The sequence below is a fragment of the Natator depressus genome, chromosome 27 (genome assembly GCF_965152275.1).
Source record: "Natator depressus isolate rNatDep1 chromosome 27, rNatDep2.hap1, whole genome shotgun sequence".
Lineage (NCBI taxonomy): Eukaryota > Metazoa > Chordata > Testudines > Cheloniidae > Natator > Natator depressus.
In genome coordinates, this window is record NC_134260.1 from 3,408,235 (window position 1) to 3,434,904 (window position 26,670).

Sequence of the window (26,670 nt, forward strand, 5' to 3'; positions counted from 1 at the left end):
CACCAACATTCCACACAAAAATGGACTACGAGCCATCAGGAACACTATCCCCGATAATGTCACGGCAAACCTGGTGGCTGAGCTTTGTGACTTTGTCCTCACCCATAACTATTTCACATTTGGGGACAATGTATACCTTCAAATCAGCGGCACTGCTATGGGTACCCGCATGGCCGCACAGTATGCCAACATTTTTATGGCTGACTTAGAACAACGCTTCCTCAGCTCTTGTCCCCTAATGCCCCTACTCTACTTGCGCTACATTGATGACATCTTCATCATCTGGACCCATGGAAAAGAAGCCCTTGAGGAATTCCACCATGATTTCAACAATTTCCATCCCACCATCAACCTCAGCCTGGACCAGTCCACACAAGAGATCCACTTCCTGGACGCTACGGTGTTAATAAGCGATGGTCACATAAACACCACCCTATACCGGAAACCTACTGACCGCTATACTTACCTATATGCCTCCAGCTTTCATCCAGACCACACCACACGATCCATTTTCTACAGCCAAGCTCTACGATACAACTGCATTTGCTCCAACCCCTCAGACAGAGACAAACACCTACAAGATCTCTATCAAGCATTCTTACAACTACAATACCTACCTGCTGAAGTGAAGAAACAGATTGACAGAGCCAGAAGAGTACCCAGAAGTTACCTACTACAGGACAGGCTCAACAAAGAAAATAACAGAACTCCACTAGCCATCACCTTCAGTCCCCAACTAAAACCTCTCGATCAAGGATCTACAACCTATCCTGAAGGACGACCCATCACTCTCACAGATCTTGGGAGACAGGCCAATCCTTGCTTACAGACAGCCCCCCAACCTGTAGCAAATACTCACCAGCAACCACACATCACACAACGCAGAACCGCTAACCCAGGAACCTATCCTTGCAACAAAGCACGTTGCCAACTGTGTCCACATATCTATTCAGGGGACACCATCACAGGGCCTAATCACATCAGGCACACTATCAGAGGCTCATTCACCTGCACATCTACCAATATGATATATGCCATCATGTGCCAGCAATGCCCCTCTGCCATGTACATTGGCCAAACTGGACAGTCTCTATGTAAAAGAATAAATGGACGCAAATCAGATGTCAAGAATTATAACATTCAAAAACCCATCAGAGAACACTTCAATCTCTCTGGTCTCTCGATTACAGACCTAAAAGTGGCAATTCTTCAAACAAAAAAACTTCAAAATCAGACTCCAACGAGAGACTGCTGAATTGGAATTAATTTGCAAACTGGATACAAATAACTTAGGCTTGAATAAAGACTGGGAGTGGATGGGTCATTACACAAAGTAAAACTATTTCCCCATGTTTATTTCCCCCCCCCCCCACCAAACTGTTCCTCAGACGTTCTTGACAACTGCTGGAAATGGCCCACTTTGATTATCACTACAAAAGGTCCCCCCCCCGCTCTCCTGCTGGTAATAGCTCACCTTACCTGATCGCTCTCGTTACAGTGTGTATGGTAACACCCATTGTTTCATGTTCTCTATGTATATAAATCTCCCCACTGTATTTTCCACTGAATGCATCTGATGAAGTGAGCTCTAGCTCACGAAAGCTTATGCTCAAATAAATTTGTTAGTCTCTAAAGTGCCACAATTCCTCCTTTTCTTTTTGCAAACTCCTTTCATGTGTCTGTTCCATTGCATAGAAACAGCTGGGAGCTAGCCGTGATCTTGGGCGATCTAGGGTCAGTTTCCTGCTCTGGCACAGGCTTCCTGGGTCTATAGTTCCCTGGCTCTTACTTTTTAAAAGTCACACGTCAGCCTGACCTTGGTACCTGGGAAGCTCCTAGAGCAATGTACAAAACATTCAATTTACGAATACCTGGATGATGGAGTCCTCATGTATTTACTGTGAACAAAGCAGCTTGATTTCTTTCTTTACAAGGTAACTGGTTTGGTGAATGGGGGAATGTGGTAGACATAATATACCTGGGCTTTGTCATGTGGGATTGTGGTCAAAAGCCATGCTATTCTCCTAAGAAAGCTGGAGAAATGGGGGCTTGGTAGAACTATCATTAAGGGGATAGATCATTGGTTTAACAACCACAAACAAAGAGTAACTATTAATGGAATGATGTCACATTGGAGGGAGGTCTCAACTGGGGTTCCACAGAGATTGGGTCTGGGTCTGGTGGTGTTTAACATCTTTATTAATGACCTGGATGTAGGACTAGAGAATATACTGATCAAATTCACAGATGAGACAAAGCTAGGGGGATTTGCAAACACTTTGGAGGACAGAGCGAAAATTCAAAGGTATCTTGATAAATTGGAGAACTGAGCTATAGACGACAAAATGAAATTCAACAAAGATAAATGTAAGGTGCTACACTTAAGGAAGAAAAACCAAACGCACAAAGACAGAATGGGGGATAACAGGCTTGGCAGCAGCACCGCTGAGAAGGATCTGGGAATTGTGGTGGATCACAACCTCAACATAAGTCAACAATGTGATGCTGTTGCAAAAAATAGCAAATGCATGCTATACCTCTGTTAATGCAACCTAAAAGTGCAAGTCATGGAAGCTGATAGTTCTGCTCTACTCAGTGCTGGTTAGGCCTCAGCTGGAGTACTGTGTCCAGTTTTGATTACAAATGTATAGAAAGGATGTAGAGAAACTGGAAAGGATCCAGAGGTGAGTGACAAAGATGATCAGAGGGGTGGAATGCAGCCATATGAGCAAAGGCTGAAGGAACGGGGTATGCTGAGTTCGGAAACAAGGAGATTAAGCGGGGACATGATAGCCACCCTCAGATATTAGGCTGCTGTAAAAAAGATGGAGAAAAGTTGTTCTCTGTTGCCGCAGAGGGCAGGACAAGAGGCAATGGGTTCAAACTGCAGCAGAGCAGATTTAGATTAAATTTCAGGAAAAACTCCCTCCCTGTAAGAACAGGAGGACAATGGAACAGATGCCTTGGGAGGTCATGGAAGTTCCTTCACTAGAGCTTTTCAGAAGGAGGCTGGATCTGCCTTGGCTGGTTTAGATACAACAAATCCTGCATCTTGGCAGGGGTTAGACCAGATGAGCCTTGTGGTCCCTTCTAGCCCTGTGGTTCTATGACCTTGAGCAAGTTGCTTAGACTCTGCCTCCATTTCCCATCTGAAAATGGGGAGAACAGCACTGCCCTGCCTCGCAGGGGGTTGGGTGGACAAATCATTAAAGCATAGGCCACATGTACAACTTAGGTCTGCCACAGCTCAGGGCTGTGGGAAGTGTCATGCCCTTTGCAACATGGTTAGTTTGACCTAGCCCACATTGTAGATGCTGCTAGGTCCGGGGCGGTTTTACTACAAGGATGCAAAGCCCCTTTGTCGCTGTTGTGTGTACAGTGATGCAGCTGACATACCCTGAGACTGTGAGGTGCTCAGGTCCTGTGGGGAATAGGGGCCAGATACGCACCATAGTCAGTCAGACCAATGGTCCTTGCAGTCCAATAGCTTCTCAGATGCTTTGGAGGAAGATGTAAAAGCTGAATTAATGAATAGCTATGCAGTAACATGTCCATGGGGGATGCTTGCTCTTAACCCCTGGCTTGTGCCCTAAATCATGAAGGTTGATATCCCTCTACTGTGTCTATCCTAGCTGGGATAATTCAGGAAGATATTCCTATAGATCTAATCCTTTTTTAAAAAAACCTTAATGAGATCTTTGACTTGGCATGTTGTGGCAATGAGTTCCACAGGTTAACACAGCTCTGTGCTTGTGCTGAGCCAGAACTTGATGGTGGGGATGGGGGGTGGATACCCATAGTACTCACTGTTCTGGAATTTCCACTGTTTGTGTCAGTAATCTTGGAGTATATGCAGGGTCTCCTCTGTCGGGGAAACGCATGCACCTGGCCAGATAGTCTGCTTGGCAAAGGCAGAGCTTGCTGAGGGACCCTGCTGCAGGAAGGAGTGTGGGTGACTGTGTAAAGATGAGAATGCTCTCTCCCTAGGCTGCTGCTGAGAAAGACCTTTGGGTTTGATAGACTGGAAACTTACCAGTTTCCCAGCCCAGTTTAATGATTACCTAGTGTCTCTCTCTGGCTCCCAGGGAGAGCTCTGGGCCATGATTGAGAAGGAATGTTCCATGCTTACTCCTGAAACTCCTCATCCATGAGCAGATGCTATCATTCCCCTGCCTGAGTCCATGCTGCTGAGGCTGCTGCACGGCTTGCTAGTTTCTGTGGACACACCTCATGGCTTAGATCCTGCTGTGCAGCCCCCAAGGGTGAGCCCAGCAGCTGCTTGCTTGGCTGATGTTGAGTGACCTTGCAGAGGCTTGGTCTGGGAGTTGGTGAGATGTAGCAGGGTGTGTGCTCTGGGGGCGGGAGCGGAGAGGGAAGCTCAGACTGACCGGCCGTGTACTCAGTCAATGATTCTGGAATCTCCAAGGGTTAATGTGGGCTGGGGATACTTGTTGGGACTCCAGGTATTTATAAAGCACTCGCTGCCCTTATTGGCAGACTCTGAGACACCTTGGAACTCTCCCCTGGGCTCGTTAGCACGGTCCGGACAGCCCTTAGCCATCGTCTCTTCTTTCATGCTGGCCGTATCCTATCGCAGCACTGTAGAGGTTTACAAATGGCCTCAGTCAATGTGATCAATATGCCTATGAGTAAGGACAGTCACATGAATTGTGACGTGTAGCAACCTGCCACATCCTTGTGCAGTAACCGGTCTATGAGCATGTAGACAAACAGTTTGTGAAAATGCTGGGTATGCCAAACACAGGTCCTTGAGCTAGGGTTGCCAACCCTCCAGGATTGTCCTGGCATATCCAGGAATTAAAGATCAATGTGATGTGATGTAATCTCCAGGAATACATCCAACCAAAATTGGCAACCCTAACTTGAGCTGCAGGCTTGATGCATAAGCTGATCCATTAGAGGCCTGTGAGGAAGCTTCCCTGTTGGTGCTCTGCAGTGGGTGATGATGGGTGTGTGTATCTTCTGTTTACTCTGCAGCATCAGGCCATTGGCCCATCAGGCCCTGTACTGGCCTTAGTCAGTTCTGGAGATGGCACACCAGATCTGATGGGCCAGTGGCTTGAGCTGCAGTGGCCTGGGGAGCTGGGTGAATTGTTGTTTACCTGAAAAATGCATTTTCAGTGGACTCGAAACAATTTGTGAATCTGATGCAAGTTTGCCAAAAAGTGTTGGTTAAACATGTCAGGGAAGTGGGCACCTTTCCCAAACTGGAGAAGAAAATGTGGGGCTGCCTTCTAACTTACAGCTCTTATCCTAGTGCTGGGACATTCACCCAGGACGGAAAAGACCCAGATTCAATTTGCCTCCTGTCTGATGCGGAGATGGCATCTGAACTTGTTTCCCACATTGCAGGAAAGTGCCCGAACCCCTGGGCTGTTGGCTGTTCTGGGGCAGGTTCTCTGTCTGTCCTGCTGAAGCTGTATAAAATACTTGACTGGTCACTGGGCCAGAGAGAGCGGAGCTGACTCTTCAGTCTGGGCACGCTTGTGGGAGGGGAGACCCATGTTCATGTGCCTGCTCCAGCGACACTTGCATTATTTATCTGCAGTGGAGCTGCTTCAGCAGGAGAGTGAGAGGCGCACACACCAGTGTACCTCTTAGCCCAGTATCTTAGGCCACTTCCGTGCAACGTGCGAGACCTACGTCCAAATTCCTTCTCCACATCAGACATGGGGGAATTGAACCTGGGTCTTCCATGGTCCAGGTGAGTGCTTGAACCATTGGGCTAAAGATTATAAGGTGGTTGGTGATGTCACTTCCTCTTCTGGCTGTTTTGTGATTCTAGCCCTTTGCTTTTATGTGCATAAGTGCCCAAAAATCAAACAAATCTGTTAATTTCTGGTTGAACAAAATGGTTGACATTTGTCAACCATTTTGATTCGCCAGCATCGCATTTGGTTCCACCCAAACCAATTATTTTTAATTATTATTTTTAGTTTTTAAATCAGTTCTTCACCAGTTCTACTGGCCAGTTCTCTGAGCTGGTAACTGTGCCACGTTCTCACTGACAGCTTTCGGAAGCTCCCTCCAGTCAGTCCGTTGGCCGCGGTCCATGGGCTCACCTCTCTCCCTTTCTCCCCTCTCAGCCTGACCGGGAAGGAAGGTCTGACCCATCTTCCCTCACTGGGCCCCTCCACGAACGCTGCCCAAGGGAAGGCACACCTGAAGCAGTGTGACTTGCTCAAGCTGTCCCGTAAGCAGAAAAGGCTCTGCCAGCGGGAGCCAGGGCTGGCGGAGACCCTGCGGGATGCCATCCGGCTCAGCGTCATGGAGTGCCAGTACCAGTTCCGCAATGAGCGCTGGAACTGCAGCCTGGATGGACGGACCAGCCTCTTGAAGCGAGGTACGCAGCAGCCGCTGGCCTGTGGTACAGAATCCCATTTAGGGCAGTAGCTGGGTCTCAGCAGGGCAGGGAACCAGGCTTTAGTTTAGAGAACGTGAGTCTTTCCTGGGAATGTCGAGCTGGCGAAAGGGCAGGGATGATGCTCTTTCCCACAGAACAGGCAGTGACCAGGCAGGCGCTCTGCCCTCGCCACTGAGTTTCAGCCCACTCTCTAGGTCCATTCCACCCTTGGCCCCTCTGCTGAGGACAGCTATTGTAATGTGGATTTCCGACCCCTGGGAGCAGGACTGAGACTAGAGTCCTTTCATGCAGGCGACTGAACAGACCACCTGAGAGGAGCCGTCAAGAGCAGCTCTTAACCGGACTGGCTTTGAATCAGTCACTGTGGGGTGAAAGGTCCCTTAAACTCTGAGATCAGGCCCTGAATCTTTACCTTAAGAGTGTGTGTGTGTGAGTGTGCGTGTGCTCATTGCCTACCCAAATGGTGACTTGATCACACACCACAGGTACTGAGACGAGAAGATTCCTGACAGCCAAGGACTCTTTAAACTAACAGAAAAGGGCAGAACAAAATCCAATGTCTGAAAGCTAAAGCTGGAAAAATTCAGACTAGCCCTAAGGTGCCAGTTGTTCCGGGGGAGGAATTAACCACTGGATTTGCGTACCTGGAGATGTGGTGGATTCTGTCACTTGCAGTCTTTAAATCAAGAGTGGAGGCCTCTTTCAGAAAGATCTGCTCCAGCTCACCCAGAAGCTGAGCGGGATGCAGGAATTAGTGGGGCAGGTCTCCGGCTTGTGTTCTGCAGAACGTCAGACTAGGTGATCATAATGGCCCCTGCTGACCTTAGAATTGAAGAGGGATTCTCCTTCCTGCTCTGGCAATATAATGGATTTCTGCCCTCACACCCCCAGAATGCAAGAACTGATTAACACCGGTACTGTCATGAGGCCCTCTTTGAAAGCGGGCGTGTGCATGCCTGGGACAGGGGCGGGGCCTTAGCAGATGCCTTGGCAGTAATTCTGTATAGTGCTGCTGCCCGCAGGTAGCTAGGCTTGGGTTGCCTAGCTTCCCCAGGGATCACATCAGCCTAGAATTAGACAACTGCAAAGGTGGCTTAAAATCACATTGCCTCCCTCTGTCCCTGGGCTCTGAGGGCTGAGCCGCTGCTCTAAGATCCAGAACGTCAGCCTGCCCTATGAACATACAGGACCAAACCTGGCCTTGGCATAAGTGGGTGCAAGCCGTGACATTTTGGCTGCTCACTCTAGCACAGAGCTTGCTGCATGGTTTGTAAATGTGCATAATGTGGCAAATGGAATGCTTAATCACTCCAAGCTGGATCTCTGGGCAGACAGATATCCTTGATTATAGATGATTTTATTCCTTGAAAAAGTTTTAATCTCAAAAGCATTCTACAAACACACATCAGCTTGACTATAGCTGAAATGCAACCACCTCTGTGGCAAAGCCTGGCAGAAATGGAACAGCTGCACAGTCATGCTATGGAATAATTTTGGACCGGAAGTGTGGAAGAATCCTATCTCCAAGTGAAACGACCAGAGGCCTTTAGGAGGCAGTATAATTAAGGAAAATGGGAATTGGGCACCAAGGTTAACACTCAGACTCACTGCAAGTGCCATGGAAGCTTTAGTGATCCCAAACAGTCAATACTGCAGGTAAATTTAATCTACAAGGTAGCACTTCTGGCAACACCGTCCCCTTTAGCACCCTCTGAGGTAGATTCATAGATTCTTAAGGCCAGAAGGAAACTCTGTGACCATCTAGTCTGACCTCCCACACAGCACAGGCCATAACACTTAACCCAGGGATTCCTGCCTCAGACCCATCACTTCTGGTCAAGCTAAAGCATCCTTTAGAAAGACATGCAGTCTTGATGTAAGACCCCAAGCAAAAGGAAATCCACCACATCCCAAGGCAAGTTGCTACAATAATTAGCATCATTTACAAATAATGTGAGCCTTATTTATAGTTAGAACTGGTCTGGTTTCAGCTTCCAACCATTGGACCTTGTTCTGCCTTTGTCTGCTAGGAGGGTTGCCAACTTTCCAGTGGTACAAAACCGAACACGCCTGCCCTGCCCCTTCTCCAAGGCCCCACCCTGCTCGCTCCGTCCCCTCTCCCTCTTCGCTCGCTCTCCCCCACCCTCACTTTCACTGGGCTGGGGCAGTGGGTTGGCATGTGGGGGGGGGGGGTGAGGCCTCTGGCTGGGGGTGCGGACTGCGGGGGGGCAGCTCTGGGCTAGGGCAGGGGGTTGGGGTGCAGGGAAGGTATGGGTTTCAGGGTGTGGGAAAGGGCTCAGAGCTGGAGCAGGAGGTTGGAGTGGGGGTGGTGGCTAGGGGTGCAGGCTCTGGGGTGGGCCCGGGGATGAGGGGTTTGGGGTCCAGGAGGCAACTCTGGGCTGGGGCAGGCGGTTGGGGTACGGGGTCCCAGTGGTGCTTACTATGGCTCCCAGGAATTGGCCATGTGCATGGGCGGCCAGGGAGGCTCCACATGCTGCCCCCATGCCCACAGGTGCCGCCTCCGCAGCTCCTATTGGTCATGGTTCCTGGCTAATGGGAACTGCAGAGCCGGCACTAGGGGCGGGGGCAGCGTGTGGAGCCTCTGTGGCTGCCCATTGGCCTAGGGGCCACTAGGATCTGGTGGCTGCTTTCGGGAGCCACGTGGAACTAGGGCAGGCAGGGAGCCTGCCTTAGCCATGGACCCCCGCTGCTCCACCAACTGGACTTTTAACAGCCCGGGTGATGGTGCTGACCGGAGCCACGAGGATCCCTTTTTGACTGGATGTTCCGGTCAAAAACTAGAAAACTATCTGCTAGATTAAAGAGCCTTCTGCTATCAGAGACCTTTCCCCAGGTAGGTACATGACTGCAATCAAGTTACTACTTTACCTTCTCTTGGCTATGCTGAATACACCAAGCTGTTTTAGTCTCACTGTAAGGCAGGTTTTCCAGACCTTAAATCATTCTTGTAGCTATTTTCTCATCCCATTCCAGTTTAACATTTTCGCCCCCTGGACACCAGAATTGGACAGACCAGTGATGGTCTCACTAATGCTATATGCCATGGTGCTAACCCCTTCCTCTTATTCGGTATTCCCATGCCTATGTTAAACATCCAAAGTTTGCATTCTCCCTAAGCCACAGCTCGTATTCGGTTGGCTATCCACAATGACCCCTCATCCTCTTCCGAGTCACCTCTTTCCAGGATCTCATAAGGGTGACCTACATTCTTGGGTCCAAGATGTCTCACCTTGCATTTTGGCTGTATTAAAACACATTGTTCACATGAGCCCGGCTCACCAAATGATATAGATTGCTCTGTAGAATGACCTATCCTCACCATTATTCATCATTCCACCAGTTTGATTCGACTGTCTTCCAGATCATGAAGAAAATCTTGACTATACTTGCTCAAGAACAGGTCACTGTTGGATCCTACTAGAAACACCCATTTAGTTAGCCAGTTTTTAATCAATTTAATATACGCTGCATTGATATTCTTTTTTCTTTCAGAATGCAATGCAGGACTAAGTCCAATGTCTGCTTTTGTCAATTGAATTTGTAACTGCCTTAGAACTGTATCAAGTTTAATTAACAGGACCTATTTTCTATAAAAACATGCAGGTTATTAATTACGATGCCATTATTTATCCTTTACTAGCGCTGTGGGAGTCAGAGAGGTCTTATTTGGGTTCAATGGCAATTCTGAAAAATTGAAGAAAATTGTTTCAGGATGACTTGAAACTGTAATTTTTCAAAACGTTTGGCAAATTGAAAAGTTGAGAACTTTGTTTTGGGTCGAACAAGTATTGTTTCGATTTTGAGCATTTTTTACATTTAATTTTTAGAATAAAGGAAATTTCAGAACAGACCATTTTTATTACAAATGAAATATTTTTTTGATTGGCAAAACAAAACACTTTGATTTTTTTCTGAAATTTACTGAGATTTTTTTTTCTTCAACCAAAACTGTTCAGCGAAATTGACACAGATTTGCAAAATGTTTCAGTGACCCTGAATCTGCATTTTTTTTTCCGCTGAAAAGTTTTGGTCAAAAAATGTCATTCAACGTTGTTCTTAAATTGTTCCTGCCAGCTGATTTGGCTCATAATTGTTTTCAGCTTTGTGAAATTGGCCCAATTAAAGCACCAAGTATCTATATCCTGTTGTCTGGAATTTATTCTGCTTGCACATTATAAATGTGATCAAGCCATGATCATTTGTACCCAAGCTACCATTTAATTTTTAGTTCTGTGATCAGTTCCCCTTTATCTGTTAGGACAGTGGTGCTCAGCCTTATTACACAGTAGGGCCACATAAATCTAAGCACAACCTTGTGTGAGTCAAACAGATTCTACATATTTAAAGTCACCTGTATTGATTTATATTTTAAGTTCTGCTTGTTTCATATGTATTTAGAATCATAGAATATAAGGGTTGGAAGGGACCTCAGGAGGTCATCTAGTCCAACCCCCTGCTCAAAGCAGGACCGATCTCCAATTAAATCATCCTAGCCAGGGCTTTGTCAAGCCTGACCTTAAAAACTTCTAAGGAAGGAGATTCCACCACCTCCCTAGGTAACGCATTCCAGTGTTTAACCACCCTCCTAGTGAAAAAGTTTTTCCTAATATCCAACCTAAACCTCCCCCACTGCAACTTTAGACCATTACTCCTTGTTCTGTCATCTGCTACCACTGAGAACAGTCTAGAGCCATCCTCTTTGGAACCCCCTTTCAGGTAGTTGAAAGCAGCTATCAAATATTTAGATAGGTTGTTTCTATGTACAGTATTTTCTACTTAAAAACCAAAGAAATTGGTGCATAAAATGTGTGCCAGAATGATAGAAAATAGTGGCGGGGGAGGGGAAGAACATATAACCATCTCCCTAATCGCAAAGAGTGCACTTTCTGAGTTAGTGACTCTATTGTGGCTTTGTTTTCTGTCTTACTATCTATCCCTTTGCTAGTGGTTCCTAAAATTCTATTAGCTTTTTTGACCACTGCTTCACATGGAGTAGATGTTTTCAGGGAATTATCTATGATGATCCCAAGACCATTCCTGAGTGGTAACAGCTAATTTAGACCTTATCATTTTGTACGTATAACTTGGATTGTTTTCCAATGTGCATAACTTTGCACTTATCAACATTGAACTTCATCTGCCATTTTGTTGCCCAGTCACCCAGTTTTGAGAGTTTCCTTTGTAACATTTTGCAGGTTGCTTGGAATTTATCTTGAGTAATTTTATATTGTCTGCAGGCTTTGCCACCTCACTGGTCACCCTGTTTTCCAGATCATTTATGAATCTGTTGAAAAGCACAGGTCCCAGTACAGATCCTTGGGGGACCCTGCTATATAGCGCTCTCCACTATGAAAACTGACCATTTATTCCTACCCTTTGTTTCCTATCTTTTAACCAGCTACTGATCCATGATAAGACCTTTCCTTTTACACCTTGACAGCTTACCTTGCTCAAGAACCTTTGGTGTACGATCTTGTCAAAGGTTTTCTGAAAATCCAAAGGCACTTATCAGTAGAATCGCTACTGTCCACATGCTTGTTGACCCACTGCCATAATTCTAATAGATTGCTGAGGCATGATTTTTCTTTACAAAAGCCAAGCTGATCCTTTCCCAATAAATCGTGTTCATCTGTGTGTCTGATAATTCTGTCCTTTTACAGTAGTTTCAACCAGTTTGCCTGGTACTCAAGTTAGGCTTTTTTTTTTTTGGCTGATTTGTTTGTTTTTTTGTGTATTTTACTATTGGCTTTTCAAATTCTGTTTTGGTCTGCCAAATTAAACTTGGCTAGCCAAAGTTTATGGTCCTGTCTATTTTTCTCACTAGGATTTGGCTCCTAATTTTTAAAGGATTTTTTTGCCTCTAACGGCCTTGTTTACTCTGTTTAGCCAGGTAGCATTTTATTTTGGGGTTGGGGGGGGTCTGTTTCTTTGTTTTTTTACACTTGGGATATACATTTAGTATATTAATAGTAAGGTATAGTAATATATTAGCTTCTATTATGGAGGGTTTTTAAAGTTTCCATGCAGCTTGCAGGCATTTCACTCTTGTGACTGTTTCTCGTAATTTCTGTTCAACAAATCTCATTTTTGTGGAGTTCCCCTTTTTGAAGTTCAGTGCTATTGTGGTGGATTTCTTTGGTATTTTACCCCCTACAAGGATATTAAATTTAATTGCATTAAGGTCAGTATTACTGAGCAGTTCAGCTATATTCACCTCTTGGACCAGATCCTGTGTGCTGCTTAGAACTAAATCAAGAATTGCCTCTCCCCTTGTGGGCTCTAGGACTAGCCGCTCCAAGAAGCGGTCATTAATGGTATCCAGAAATTTTATCTCTGCATCCCATCCGGAGGTGACACATACCCAGTCAGCATTGGGATAGCTGAAATCCACCATTATTATTTGGTTTTTGCTTTTGTAATCTCCCTCAATACTTCTGAATCGCCTAGTCAGGTGGTCGGTAGCGCATTTCTATTGCTGTACTCTTCTTATTCAAGCATGGAATTTCTGGCCTTAGCGATTCTATGGTACAGTTTGATTCATTTAAGATTTATACTGTATTTCACTCTGTGCGTTCTTTCACACACAGTGCCACACCCCCACCAGCACAACCTACTAAATCATTCCTGTATATTTTGCATCCTGGTATTACCGTGTCCCACTCATCATCATTCCACCATGTATCTGTGAGGCTTATTATATCAATATCCTTATTTAATACCAGGCACTCCAGTTCACCCATCTGAGTATTTAGACATCTAGCATTGGTATAGAAGCACTTAGAAAATTTGTCAGTATTTAGTTGTCCGCCTTCATGTGATGTAATTGAATTTGACTCTTTTTTGTTTGAATGTTTCTCTTCAGTTCCTACCTGTACTTTATCACTTCTATGCTATCCTCTTACTTGAATATAGAGCATCCCCTTTAATAAATCCTCCACTAGTGGGTATGTCTGTCTGAACTGTGTGTTCTTCAGTACCTGCTGACTTTCTCCAAACCCTTTAGTGTAAAAACTCCTCTGACCTTTTTAATTTTACATACCAGCAGTCTGGCTCTGTACTGGTTGAGGAAACGGGAATCTTGAGTAGGGAGTAGATGTTATCTCTGTATCTTGCTCTAATGTGACTGCAGCCAGTATATGTGTGCAGTTCTGGTGTCCACAATTAAAGAAGGAATTTGATACATTGGAGAGGATTCAGAGAAGAGCCACAAGAACGATTAAAGGATTAGAAAACCTGCCTTCTAGTGATAAGCTCAATAGATTGAGCTCTGAGTCTAACAAAGAAACTTAAAGGGTGACTAAATTACAATCAGTGCCTACATAGGGAACAATTATTTAATAATGGGCTGTTCAGTCTGGCAGAGAAAGGTCTAACCTGATCCAAGAGCTGGAAGTTGAAGCAAGCCAAATTCAGATGGGAAATAGAGTACATTTTTAATAGAGTAATTTACCAAGGGTCATAGTGGATTTTCCATTGCTGACCGTTTTAAAATCAAGATTGCATGATTTTCCTAAATATCTGCTCTGGGGAGTCTTCTGGGGAACTTCTCCAGCCTAGGTCATACAGGGGGTCAGACTAGATGATCAGAGGTCCTTTCTGGCCTTGGATTCTATGCATCTTCTAACCCAGCGTGTCCAGTGACTAACATTTCGCTCAGTTTCAGGAATATTAGTGATGTCTAACTTTTTATAAATGGATGTCTGTGATTTCTCTTATCCCCCAGGCTTCTAGAATCCGTGTATGGGCACTTGAGGAACCTCTTTCCTTTCTGTCTCTTGACACCTGGGTTCTTTACATTCATGATACCCAGTGTCAGAGTTATGATTGTGTGTTTACCCCATTAGCACCCTCCCTTCCTGTTGCTCGTTGCGCTAAGCTAGTCTGGAGCATGATAGTCTGTCACCCAGAAGATTGAGATGTAGGCCATCCAAACCGTACCATCCCTTCTCCCCATAGAATAGGGCCCAGTATTTCTTTGTGTGGATACAACAGAGAGCCCAGTGATGTGCTTGAATGCCTGTTCCTCATTCCCAGCCCCTCTCAACCTTTCTATCTTGTGCAGGTTTGAAGGAAACTGCCTTCCTGTATGCAGTGTCCTCTGCAGCTCTTACCCACTCCCTGGCCAGGGCGTGCAGCGCTGGACGAATGGAGCGCTGCACCTGCGATGACTCTCCAGATCTGGAGAATCGTAAGGCCTGGCAATGGGGAGTGTGTGGCGACAACCTCAAATACAGCACCAAGTTCCTCAAAAAATTCCTGGGCCAGAAGAAAATTGGCAAAGACCTGCGGGCTAAGGTGGATATCCACAACACCAACGTGGGCATCAAGGTGAGAGGGCAGGGCACCTGACCCAGAAAGGGTTCAGGGATCAGATGCAAACATCTTGACTTATCCTGTGCCATCATGTTTTCTACAGGGGAACTGGTGCAGTGAGGGAGAGAGGCCACTGCCCCTCTGACTAGTCAGAACTGCTTACCTGTGGCATAGGCCCTGTGCTACTGAGAGTTAACCAAAAATTCTCCTTTTGCTCAGGTGGCAGGGGCCTGTGCTTATAGAGGGGAGTGATTTCTGTATGCCCACTGCTGTGAAACTGAGTGCCCCCTGTCAGCAGCATAGTGATAGCTGTGAAGTCTGCGTATGACTCTGCACTTGGTAAATCCGTCAGTGTTCATGTGGCCATTCAGGTTTTGAGTATGGCTAGAGATGCAGGTCTGGCAAGTGGTTAGAGAAAGGGGCTGGGAGTCAGGACTCCTGGCTTCAACCGCAGCTCAGCTGCTGCCTTGCTGTGACCTTGGGCCAGGCTTGTCATAAATTCATAGTTTAAGGCCAGATGGGACCATTAGATCATCCAGCCATCGCAGGCCATTAAACGTCACCCCTGTGCCAAGCCCAGTAACTTGCTTGACTAAAGCATCTTCTAGAAAGGTCACCAGGCTTGGTCTGGAGACGTTGAGATGAAGAATCCACCACTCCCCTTGGTAGCTCATTCCAGTTTTAATCACCCTCCCTGTTCAGTTTGGGCCTAACTTCTCATTTGGATTTGTCTGGCTTCGGCTTCCAGCCACTGGTTCTTGTTCTGCTTTTCTCTGCTAGATTCAAGTGTCCTTTAATACCCTGTGCTTTCTCTCTGTGAAGATCCCTAGCTGCTGAATCAAGTCACCTCTCCCTTTCTTTTTGATTGAGCTCTGTCAGTTTCTCACTGTAATGCATTTTCCACCCTTTGAAACATTTGTATGATGTCCCCTCTTGGTGTGCCTTAGTTTCCCTATCTGTAACACAGGACTGGCATCCCGCATGGAAGTGCTTTGAGATCCTCTGGAGGGGCAGCGTGCAGTGTTATCTATACCGAGAGCTAGGCCCATGGTCCTGGCAAATACTAACTGGAGTTTCTTCCTCCTCAGGCTGTGAAGAATGGTCTCAAAACCACGTGCAAGTGCCATGGTGTCTCAGGCTCCTGTGCCGTGAGGACCTGCTGGAAGCAGCTCTCCCCTTTCCACGAGACTGGCAAGATCCTCAAGCTGCGCTATGATGATGCTGTCAAGATCTTCAGTGCCACGAATGATGCTGTGGGGCACTCTGAGCTCGTGGGCACGCAGAGGCACAGCCACTCCCACAGCAGCCCAGCTACTCCACGCCCCACAGATCTGGTGTACGTGGAGGACTCTCCCAGCTTTTGCCGGCCCAGCAAATACTCGCTAGGCACTGCCGGAAGGACGTGCTCCCGGGAGGCCAGCTGTGACGGCCTGTGCTGCGGGCGAGGCTACAATACCCAGAGCCGGATGGTCACCTTCTCTTGCCACTGCCAAGTGCAGTGGTGCTGCTATGTGGAGTGCCAGCAGTGCATGCGGGAGGAGGAGATCTATAGCTGCAAGCAGTAGAGCTGATGCAAGGAACGAAATCCAAGCAAAGGGCACGAGTGAGCCAGGGCCCCTTTCTGAGGCAAGGCAGAGGCAGGCACCGCTGGCTGCAGGGCGCTCAGCAGGCTTCGCTCCTTCTCCCTCTGCATGCAGAGGGGCCACGGCACAGGGTATGCTGGATAGTCCCGTAAACCAGGGGTGCGAACAATGTGCATTTTAATGTGGCTAAATGTCTACAGCTAGGAACGAAGAATATAGGCCATAAATACAGCCTGGGGGACTGTGTCCTGTGACTCTCTTTTTCAGAGTCAGGAGTCATGGTGGATAATCCGCTGAACAGAAGCTCCCAGAGTGATTCTGTGGCCAAAAGAGCTAATGCGATTCTGGGATAAACGGGGGAATCTTGAGTAGGAATAGAGTTCATTTTTTCCTCATATTTGGCACTTGTGTGCCCACTGCTGTAGTAATGTGTCCACTTCTGGGATCAACAGTTCAAGAAAGGTGTTGATAAATTGGAGCAGGTTCAGTGAAGAGATACAAAAATGATTCAAGGATTAGAAAACATGATAAAGAGATTGAGCTCCTTGAGCCTAACTTAACAGAGAAGGTTCAGGGGGGACTTGATCAGTCTGTCAGTAGCTACATGGGGAATAAATATTTAATAATGGGCTTTTCAATCCAGCAGATAAAGATGTAACACGACCCAATGGCTGGAAGTTGAAACTAGCCAAATTCATACTGGAAATAAAGCACACATTTTTAAGGGTGAGAGTAATTAACTAGTGGAACAATTTACCAAAGGTTCTGGCATGGTGGATTCTCTATACCTGATGATTTTTAAATCCAGACTAGATGTTTCTCTAAAATCTGCTCTAGGAATTATTTTGGGGCAGGTCTCTGGCCTGTGTTTCTCGCCCGGCAGAGCTGAGAATAGAACCCAGTCTCTTCACTCCTAGCCCACTGCCCTACAGTTCTGCTTGGTGATTTTTAGGTGTTAGCAAGATGCTGCTGTGGGGGGTTCCCCAGGCTGCAAGTGTTTAAATCTTCCACTTGAGAGGAGTCAAAACTGCAGCCTCAAATCCAAATCCCTGAGAAATTGGAGGGTCGGGGGAGAAAGAAAGTGGGTTTGAATTCTCCAATCTGAACTGGCCCCTGTGCAAGGGGGCTGCAGATGAGCTGAACTGGACAGAGTTTGGGTGCAGCTGAATTCTCCCAAGAGGCTGGCACCATCCTGGTGCTGTTAAATAGACCTGCTAGCCAGGGCTAGACCTCGAGCCCAGTCGTCTAGTGTCTAACCTTGGTGCGCGTCCAAGTTGTAACATTCGTGCTGTGACATGAGGACACTCAGAGAGCTTGGCTTGTTTAGCCTAACCAACAGGAGGCTGAGGGGAGATCTGATCGCTCTCTATAAACACATTAGAGGGACAAATGCCAGGCAGGAGAGGAGTTATTTAAGTTAAGGGCCATTGTTCGCACAAGAACAAATGGCTGTAAACTGGCCATCAGGAAGTTGAGGCTTGAAACTAGGCAAAGGTTTCTACCCATCAGAGGGGTGAAGTTCTGGAGCAGCCTCCCCTGGGGGACAGTGGGGGTCCCTTCTGGCATTAGTTTGTGTCTCAAACAGATTCATGAGCTCACTTCCACGCAGTATTAAATGGCTTTGGAGCTGTAAATTAATGCCCGTGTGTCTATTCATATTAGATCTTGTGACCATTTAGTGTAGACAAAACAGATGTGTTCTGTTTTTTGAAAGGAGCTGACGTTGACTGGCTCAGAGCAAATCTAGCTATTTCTTAATTGATAGTTGGAGGCCACTAAAATGTTTCTTTGGCTAGCAGTGGGTTTGTCCCTTACACTAAGTCAGCATTAGCCAGAACAGGGAAAGTCCTGCCAAAGTGCTTATGACCTGCACATTACTGCCAATGAGGATAATCTGCCTTAATTTTTTACCACCCTAAATATCTTAGGAATTAATAATGAACAGATCATTATTTACGTGTTACTGCTAATCCTCCAGGAGCGTGAGCCTTCCCAGTTCCTCGGACTGGAGGTAAAAGGGGGGAAGCAACAGTAGGAGTTTTCCATGAAGGGCTAAAACCACCAGGGATGGGTGTGGGGCCTGGCAGAGAGGGGGGTTGTGAACTGCTCTCCGTACTATGATCCTCCACCAGAGCCTGGCCCTGGTCTAGGCACTTAATGCAGAGGTTCAGTGTTCTAGGGGGGAACAGGCCACGGCCATTTTGCCAGCTCTCCTGCATGGATCATGAGCCCTGTGATTCCCCACCTCAGCAGGCAGTTTTGGGATAGTGACAAGCTGCAACTTTTGGGAAGTAAAACCAGAAGGGGAGTCCCCCAAGTAGGACATGCAGTAAACTGAGTGACCATGAGTTCTAGTCCCAGGTCTTCCACAGACTGCTGTCTAATATTTCTGTGCCTTCCATGACCCTTAGGTACCCCCAAGGTAGGAGACCTTGGCTTGTAATAGCATTCACCCATTTCACAGATCAACATCACTGTGGGCACAGACCCCAGTTTCTAACTGAAATAAAGCCTAGCGTCTTCCACTTTGCCACAAAGCCTTCCAGAAGGAAAACTTGCTTCTGTAACCCACAGCAACGTATTGTGGCTCTGGTACCCTCCAGCTAGACCACAGAGAGTGTGACAACTCTCCTATTATTGCCATGCCAAAATCTGGCTCTTGCTCTTGCATCTAGAGGGCCGCCCAGATGTCCCAAACTGGACCAGTGTGCTATTTGGCTGTGCTGTCTATAACCACTAGACCACAGTCTGCTCCCAAATGTGGGACTAGAAATCAAGAATCCTGAGGCTTAGCACCTGACAGATACTGGGGTAACCCACTGGCCAAGTATATGTTGTCTCTCTGCATGGGATGGTCCATAGATAGCAGGTGTCCCAGTTACTCCTGTTGCAGAAATGGAAGTGGTCTGTGCTGTGGTGCTGCAGGATGTGGGTTCAAACCCTAATCCAGGGATGGACAGAATGCTTCTATGTATAAGTTATTGTAAGGGTCTGGATTTACTTTATATTGCAAGCCAGTGCTTAGAAGTGAACTCGGCGGTGGTGTTAGTGGCTGTATCTGGTTAATGGGAGCATGGGAGACCAGGGTGTCTGAGTGGGAGCGCAGTGTCTGGGAGAACTTGTGGGGAGTGGAGGGGAGACCTAAAGGTGGTGTGGAAGGTCAAGACCAGGGAGCAAACTGTTGGCTCTGTCAGGAGATAGGCATTGATTATGTTTGAAGTTTGTTCTTGCCACATAGTATGCCACCTGGCATATTGAGGTTCCTTTGGGGAATTGTCCAAGCAGATTGCCTTGAACTGAAATGGTGGGTCGGTAGATTAAACCAATCTTTAAATGGGGTAGTTATGGCATGTCTTGCACCTTAAGGGAGCAGATTCGTCAAGGTGACTGGTCGCCTGATGTCTGGAGGGCAATGCTGGACAGGACCAACGGCCAGGCCAGGTTGGTCAGTCTTGATACCTATTATTACACCCCTGCTTTCATTTCAGCTGAGTGTCCGCTAGTCCTGTGTGAAAGGAACGGAGTAATACTCTATGGAGTAATACATTGCTATGGAATAGCATGAGGCAGAGTCTGCATTGGCTCCCCAGGTAGATTCACCTAATTTGCTGATCGGGTTGTTTCTTGTCTTTATTTTCAGTTAGGCCTTGGTGAGATGTTCCTTGAAAGTAAAGGTAGGGTCTAGTGAAACACCGAGATACACAGGCTTCAGGTCGTGGTCCAGAAGTGTCCATTCAGGAAGGTGTTGAGCTGTTTGTTGGCCTCGATGTGGTATCGATGGAAGCAGCTGGAAACTGTCTTTTTGGTGCAAGGTTTAAGTCTCCATCTTCGGCAGTAGTGGGCCATCTCTCGTGTCAGCATTCAGAATGTCTTGGTGACTACAGTGCTGGTCCTGTACTGCTAGACAGAAGTCACTGCTAGACAGAGGTCACCTGCTGAGTAGATCAAATCCTTGGCAATGATGTTGGGAAGAACATTGTGAAGAGGTTGAAAAGTGTTGGTGGTAGAACTGAGTCCTGAGGTAGACCATTCCTCTGGGACCCCCAGGAGCAGTTTTACTTGGCCAGACAACCAAACAAATAAAACAACTATTTGAAACCAGCAGCCTCTCAACAGCATTTCCACAGCCATGACAACCCTCTTTGGTAGGACCAGTGACGGTTGGTGCAGTTTGTTTTACTTGGAGGAAACTCAAGGAACTTCGGGAACAATGAAGGAGCAATGCTTTCTTGCAAGGAGGTGAGCGTGGAACAGCATCTACTCTGGAAAGGTTTAACAGGAAGCAAACGTCCAGGCTGGGAGCATAGCTCCCGCCAGGTGAGCCCTGGGACACAGCTATGACTGAACAGACACACTATGGGAAAGGCAGTGACTCAGGTCCAGGTGGCCTGGCCAGTGCTGGTCCTTTTGGCCATGATTCTCAGAAATGATTAGCAGTTGTGGAGCCTCACTACTTTGGGGTCCAATTTGATACTTTGGGGAAGTGCTGAGCACCTGGCCTCTGAACATCAGGTGCCTTTGAGTGGGGCCCCCAACATCCCTAGTCACTCTTGAAAATCTTGGCCTCTCCACAGTGTGCAGGGGTTTCATAGCTGCTCCCACCACTGAGGTTTTTAGCTCATAACTGAGGCTATGTTTTAGTTACGGGTATTTTTAGTAAAAGTCATGTACAGGTCAGGGGCAGTAAAGAAAAATTCACTGCCCGTGACCTGTCCATGATTTGTACTATATACCCCTGACTAAAACGGGGACCAGGGGTGCTCTGGGGGGTGGTCTGGAGGCACTACAAGTGCTGGGGGTGGTCTGGGACCCCCACTGGTACTGGGGGGGAGGTGGGTGGCAGCCTGTGGCCCTGGACGCCTGCTGGTGCTCGGAAAGGGAGGGTTGGTGGGGCTGGCAGGCTCCCGACCCAGCTCCGCATGTCCCTGCAGCTCCTAGAGGGAGGGAAGGCCAGGGGAACTCCCTGTTGAAATTTTCCATGAGATTCCAATGAGCTGTCAACAGGGTCTCTGGTTCCCTGCCAGGAGGTCAACCAGAACGAGGCCTAGTCTGGTTATCAGCTCAACGCTGCGTGGAAGCAAGAACTGAAGGCAGATGCACCATTGGCTGTTTCCTTAGCATCTGCAGAACCACCTGCCCGTAGCAGACGTTCAAATTGCTCCGGAAGAGATTGCATAATTGGCCAACCCAAGGAACGACTGTTCTGTTTGTACTGCAGTAGCTCCTAGATGCTCCAGTGCGGAGTCCATGTCCCATTGCACTAGGCATTGTGTGCACACAATGAGAAGATGGCCCCTGCCCTAGTGGCCCCTTACATTGCATTAGACAAGTGACAAGGCCAGCACAGGGTGAGGGGGAGACTGTTATGAGAAGGGTAATAAGTGGCAACCGCATTCTGACTAATCACCTGAGCTCTAGTTCATGTTACCAGCAGAGGGGATGAGTTTGGAACTATTGGAGTAATGAACTAATGGTGCAAAACCAAATATTGCTTTGCTACAATAGCTTAGTGCTCTAAGGGAAATAAAGTAGTTCTCTACCTCAAAATGTACAGCATTTGGGGCAAGGAAAGAGAGCTTTCTTATTTATACTTGTTGATCTCCCTGAAAGAAATAAGCTTGTGTGTGTTTTTTAAATTGCATTCCATTCTTTGTACATTTTCCTAAATTGTACATAAGTCTCTCTCATAACATTTAATTTATATATTTTGTATGGCTGTTGGTTTCTGAGAAGTGTTGCACTAATGTCCAATCTGCTTTGGTGGTCCATAAATACCAATTCTTTCTAAAGACACACATCTTTCTGCTTTTTATTGGGAATATCATTTTCAAAATGTCAATTTTTTCTCCAACTCTATGGTAGAAACTTCACCAATATCACATCCAACTATTTAGCCTCCCCTGCCCCCCCCCCAAGACAAAGGGAAGTGACAGCTATTTTGACATTCAGAAGCTGATGAGCAGTGTACAGCTGGCCCTGTACAGAGGCTCTGAGGACAATGGGCCACAAATCAGCCCTGAATAATGTGGATAGGGGGCACTGGGTTCTTCCTATTTCCTCTAACCAATCCATAATGTTCTCCTAGGCAAACAGCTGGCCTGGTTTCAGAGTAGCAGCTGTGTTAGTCTGTATTCGCAAAAAGAAAAGGAGTACTTGTGGCACCTTAGAGACTAACCAATTTATTGGCCTGGGTGTCCCTAGATAGCAGAGACCCATCCCTCCTCTGGGGGTGGGTCTCCGTGTTATCACCATGTTCTCACAGCCTGCACTCGCCTGCCCATTCTGGCACCGCTTCCGGTGTCCAGACCCCAGACAATGGACCCTCCCAGAACAGCCCAAAGCATCCCCTTCGCCTTGGCGGCAGTGAGTTCTCCCCACCACTCCCTCCCCAGCATGTTCGGCCGGCCAGGGATGGGGAGGGAGGCATTTGCCCAGGCCCAGGTCAATACATCCCACTCTGATTTGTGTTGCCATAGCACCAGGAACCGCAGCAGGAACCATGGCTCTGTTGTGCTGGGTGCCGCACATGTCCGCAGAGAGCGAGCCAGGCCCTGCTCCAGTGGGCTACAGTCTAAATAAACAAGGCAGATGGGTGGTTATTAGCCTTGTTTCACAGGTGGGGAACTGAGAAATTGAGTGAGTGTCCCAGGGTTACACAGGGAATCCGTTGCAGACCCAGACATTGAACTGGGATGATCAGACTCCCGCTCTAATACCCAATCCACAAGGCAAGTCTTTCTCGGAGCCTGGAGCCCTGCTCAAAATTCCAGGCAAAAGGTTTCAGCTGCCTCCTGCTGGAGTTTAGAGCACTGTGATGAGTGAGGGGCCTCAGCACCCACAAGAACTCAGTGCCCCAGCTGGTCTGCCCATTTCTTTAGATGCCAAAACGGGAGCTGAGCGCTTTCAAAAATTCTGGCTTTGTTGCTGCTCTATGGAGTCTTGAGCCTCCAGTAAACCCAGCACTGGGTGAGCCCGGGGTAGGTCCCTGGAGAAGATTTATGCTCCATCCCAATAGCATTGAACTGCTGAGGCAGCTTTGGGGAGCCTCTTTTCAGTACTTCTGAAAGTGAGGGAAGGGACTGATTAGCCCCAGATACTGATGTGGGCAAACAGCTCTTGTGGGCTTAGTTAGGACCGGCAGCCTCCATTCGCTCTGGGTCATCTGAAGCTAGGTTTGGAGAGGTGCGAGGCCAGAGGGTATCACCTCTCTGCTAGCATGAACTGCTCAAGGCATGGCAGTAGTATGACATGGCATGTGCAGCCACTTCTTGAGTTCAGACACTTGCCATCCTGCATGGAGACTGCTAGAGTCCTAGTCACTGTGTACACCTCCTTTTTCTAGTCTCAGACAAAACCAATGTTAAAATAGAGCTAAAGTACAGTTCAGCAACAGGCACTACAGTTCTTTGCAGAGAAGTTGTAATTATCCCCAACCAAGCATTACAAACCCAGGAAATTCAGCATGAAGGTTAAACTTAAAAAGAAATTCAGGCATAGTATGGTGTGCAAATGAACAGCTCAGGCTCCCTTTCACCCATTAACTCTGCCCTGTAGTGACACCAAGCAATAAAGCAGGGTAAGGACCAGGTTAAGCAGACACCAAGCAGGTTAAGGACTATTTAGAAAAGCTGGACATGCACAAGTCTGTGGGTCCAGATCTAATGCATCCAAGGGTGCTGAGGGAATTGGCTGATGTGATTGCAGAGGCATTGGCCATTATCTCTAAAAACTTGTAGTGATCGGGGGTGGTCCCAGATGGTTGGAAAAAGGCAAATATAGTGCCCATATTTAAGAAAGGGAAGAAGGAGAACCTGGGGAACTACAGATCGGTCAGCCTCACCTCAGTCTCTGGAAAAGTCATGGAGCAGGTCCTCAGTGAAACCATTTTGAAGCACTTGGAGGACAGGAAGGTGATCAGGAACAGTCAACATGGATTCACCAAGGGCAAGTCGTGCCTGACCAACCTGATTGCCTTCTATGATGAGATAACTGGCTCTGGGGAAAGCGGTGGATGTGATATATCTTGACTTTAGCAAAACTTTTGATACGGTCTCCCACAGTATTCTTGCCAGCAAGTTACAAAAGTATGGATTGGATGAATGGATGATAAGGTGATAGAAAACTGGCTAAATTGTTGGGCTCAACAGGTAGTGATCAACGGCTCGATGTCTAGTTGGCAGCCGGTATCAAGCACCCCAGAGGTCGGTCCTGGGGCTGGTTTTGTTCAACATCTTTATTAATGGAGGGTAGGGATAGGGTCCAGAGTGACCTAGACAAATTGGAAGATTGGGCCAAAAGAAATCTGATGAGGTTCAACAAGGACAAGTGCAAAGTCCTGCACTCAGGATGGAAGAATCCCATGCACTGCTACAGGCTGGGGACTGACTGGCTAAGCAGCAGTTCTGCAGAAAAGGACCTGGGGATTACAGTGGATGAGAAGCTGGATATGAGTTAGCAGTGTGCCCTTGTTGCCAAAAAGGCCAACGGCATATTGGGCTACATTAGTAGGAGCATTGCCAGCAGATCGAGGGAAGTGATTATTCCCCTCTATTTGGCACTGGTCAGGCCACACCTGGAGTATCGTGTCCAGTTTTGGTCCCCCCACTACAGAAGGGATGTGGACAAATTGGAGAGAGTCCAGCGGAGGGCAATGAAAATTATTAGAGGGCTGGGGCACATGATTTATGAGGAGAGGCTGAGGGAACTGGGCTTATTTAGTCTGCAGAAGAGAAGAGTTAGGGGGGATTTGATAGCAGCCTTCAACTACCTGAAGGGGGGTTCCAAAGAGGATGGAGCTCGGCTGTTCTCAGTGGTGGCAGATGACAGAACAAGGAGCAATGGTCTCAAGTTGCAGTGGAGGTCATCTAGGTTGGATATTAGGAAACACTATTTCACTAGGAGGGTGGTGAAGCACTGGAATGGGTTAAGGAGAACTATTTTCCCTCTCCTTTGTATAGCCTTTTACACATTTGAAGCCTGTTATCATGTCCCCCCTCAGTCTTCTCTTCTCCAGACTAAACAAACCCAATTTTTTCAATCTTCCCGCATAGGTCACGTTTTCTAGACCTTTGATCATTTTTGTTGCTCTTCTCTAGACTTCCTCCAATTTGTCTATCTCTTTCCTGAAATGTGGTGCCCAGAACTGGACACCATACTCCAGTTGATGCCTTATCAGTGCTGAGTAGACCAGAAGAATTACTTCTCACATCTTGCTTCCAGCACTCCTGCTAATACATCCCAGAATGATGTTTGCTTTTTTTGCAACAGTGTTGCGCTGTTGACTCAAATTTAGTTTGTGACCCACTATAACCCCCAGATCCCTTTTCTCAGTACTCCTTCCTAGGCAGTCATTCCCATTTTGTGTGTGTGCAAGTGATTGTTCCTTCCTCAGTGGAGTACTTTGCATTTGTCATTATTGAATTTCATCTTGTTTTGCTATTTCAACATTCCATTCCAATTTGAAACAGACTAATTTTTAAATGTCAGCATTTCCTGTGGGATAAAAATGTTACATTTCAAACCTCTTTCCTGATGCGTGATTTCAGCCTTAACTCCATCTCCATGGACTTCTGGGCAAACTTTTGGAAAGTGTCTAAGGTACATAGGAGCTGCCATCTCAGTGAGCTCTAGGAGTCACAAGAGGGACTAAGTCCAATTTTTAGGTGCTGCTGCCATTCACAAAACCCCTGCTCAGCTGCCATCTAACACTATAGGTGCCCTAAGTTCCCACAGTGCCTGAGCTTCCATCACTAAAGTCCCCACACCTGGGCATGCACCCAGCCACCTAAGTGCTGGCTCCTCTGAGTGCCAGTGAGATTCACAAAGAAGGTGTCCCCCTGCCTCTCTTGGCTTCAGGGCCCAATCAGAGCGTGCCTGCATGGAGGAGACAGGTGCCTCCTTTTATAACCTTTAGCCCAGTAGTTTGAGCACTCCCCAAGGATATGGGTGATCAAGGTTCAGCTTCCCCCTCTGCCAGATGTGGAGCAGGGACGTGAATGTGGCTCTTCCTACCTCTAGGAGCATGTCACTGGGCTACAGGTTATAGGGAGGCACCACCACCTCCTCCTTTCTTTGTGAAAAATCACGAAGTTTCAAGGACAGGTTCACAGCCGTGTATCCAGAACACAAGGAGGCACCTCCCATCGGCCTGGAATTAAGGGCCTAACTCCTTTTGAGGGGTGGGGGCTAGGCCACACCGCTCTCCTCAGCATGTCCTATTGGCTAGCCTAGGTGGCTTCCCACTTAGGCTCTGCACTGCTGAGCACCCTGCCACCTAGTGGAATCCACAGCCCTGAGTAGGCACCCGGACTCCCTATGTGATGCATGGGGAAAGCTATGCACCTATGCATGGGATCCACAAAAGCCAGC

At 47.3% G+C, this 26,670-nt stretch overlaps 1 protein-coding gene across 1 annotated transcript; it reads left to right on the forward strand.

The window, feature by feature from the left end:
• Positions 1-6,164: 6,164 nt before the first annotated feature.
• LOC141978513 (protein Wnt-9b-like) lies at positions 6,165-16,999 on the forward strand. The gene is made up of 3 exons (XM_074940666.1): positions 6,165-6,364; positions 14,469-14,734; positions 15,808-16,999. The coding sequence occupies exons 1-3, from the start codon at positions 6,289-6,291 to the stop codon at positions 16,282-16,284; spliced, it is 819 nt and encodes a 272-aa protein (XP_074796767.1). The 5' UTR covers positions 6,165-6,288; the 3' UTR covers positions 16,285-16,999.
• The last annotated feature ends 9,671 nt before the right edge of the window (positions 17,000-26,670 follow it).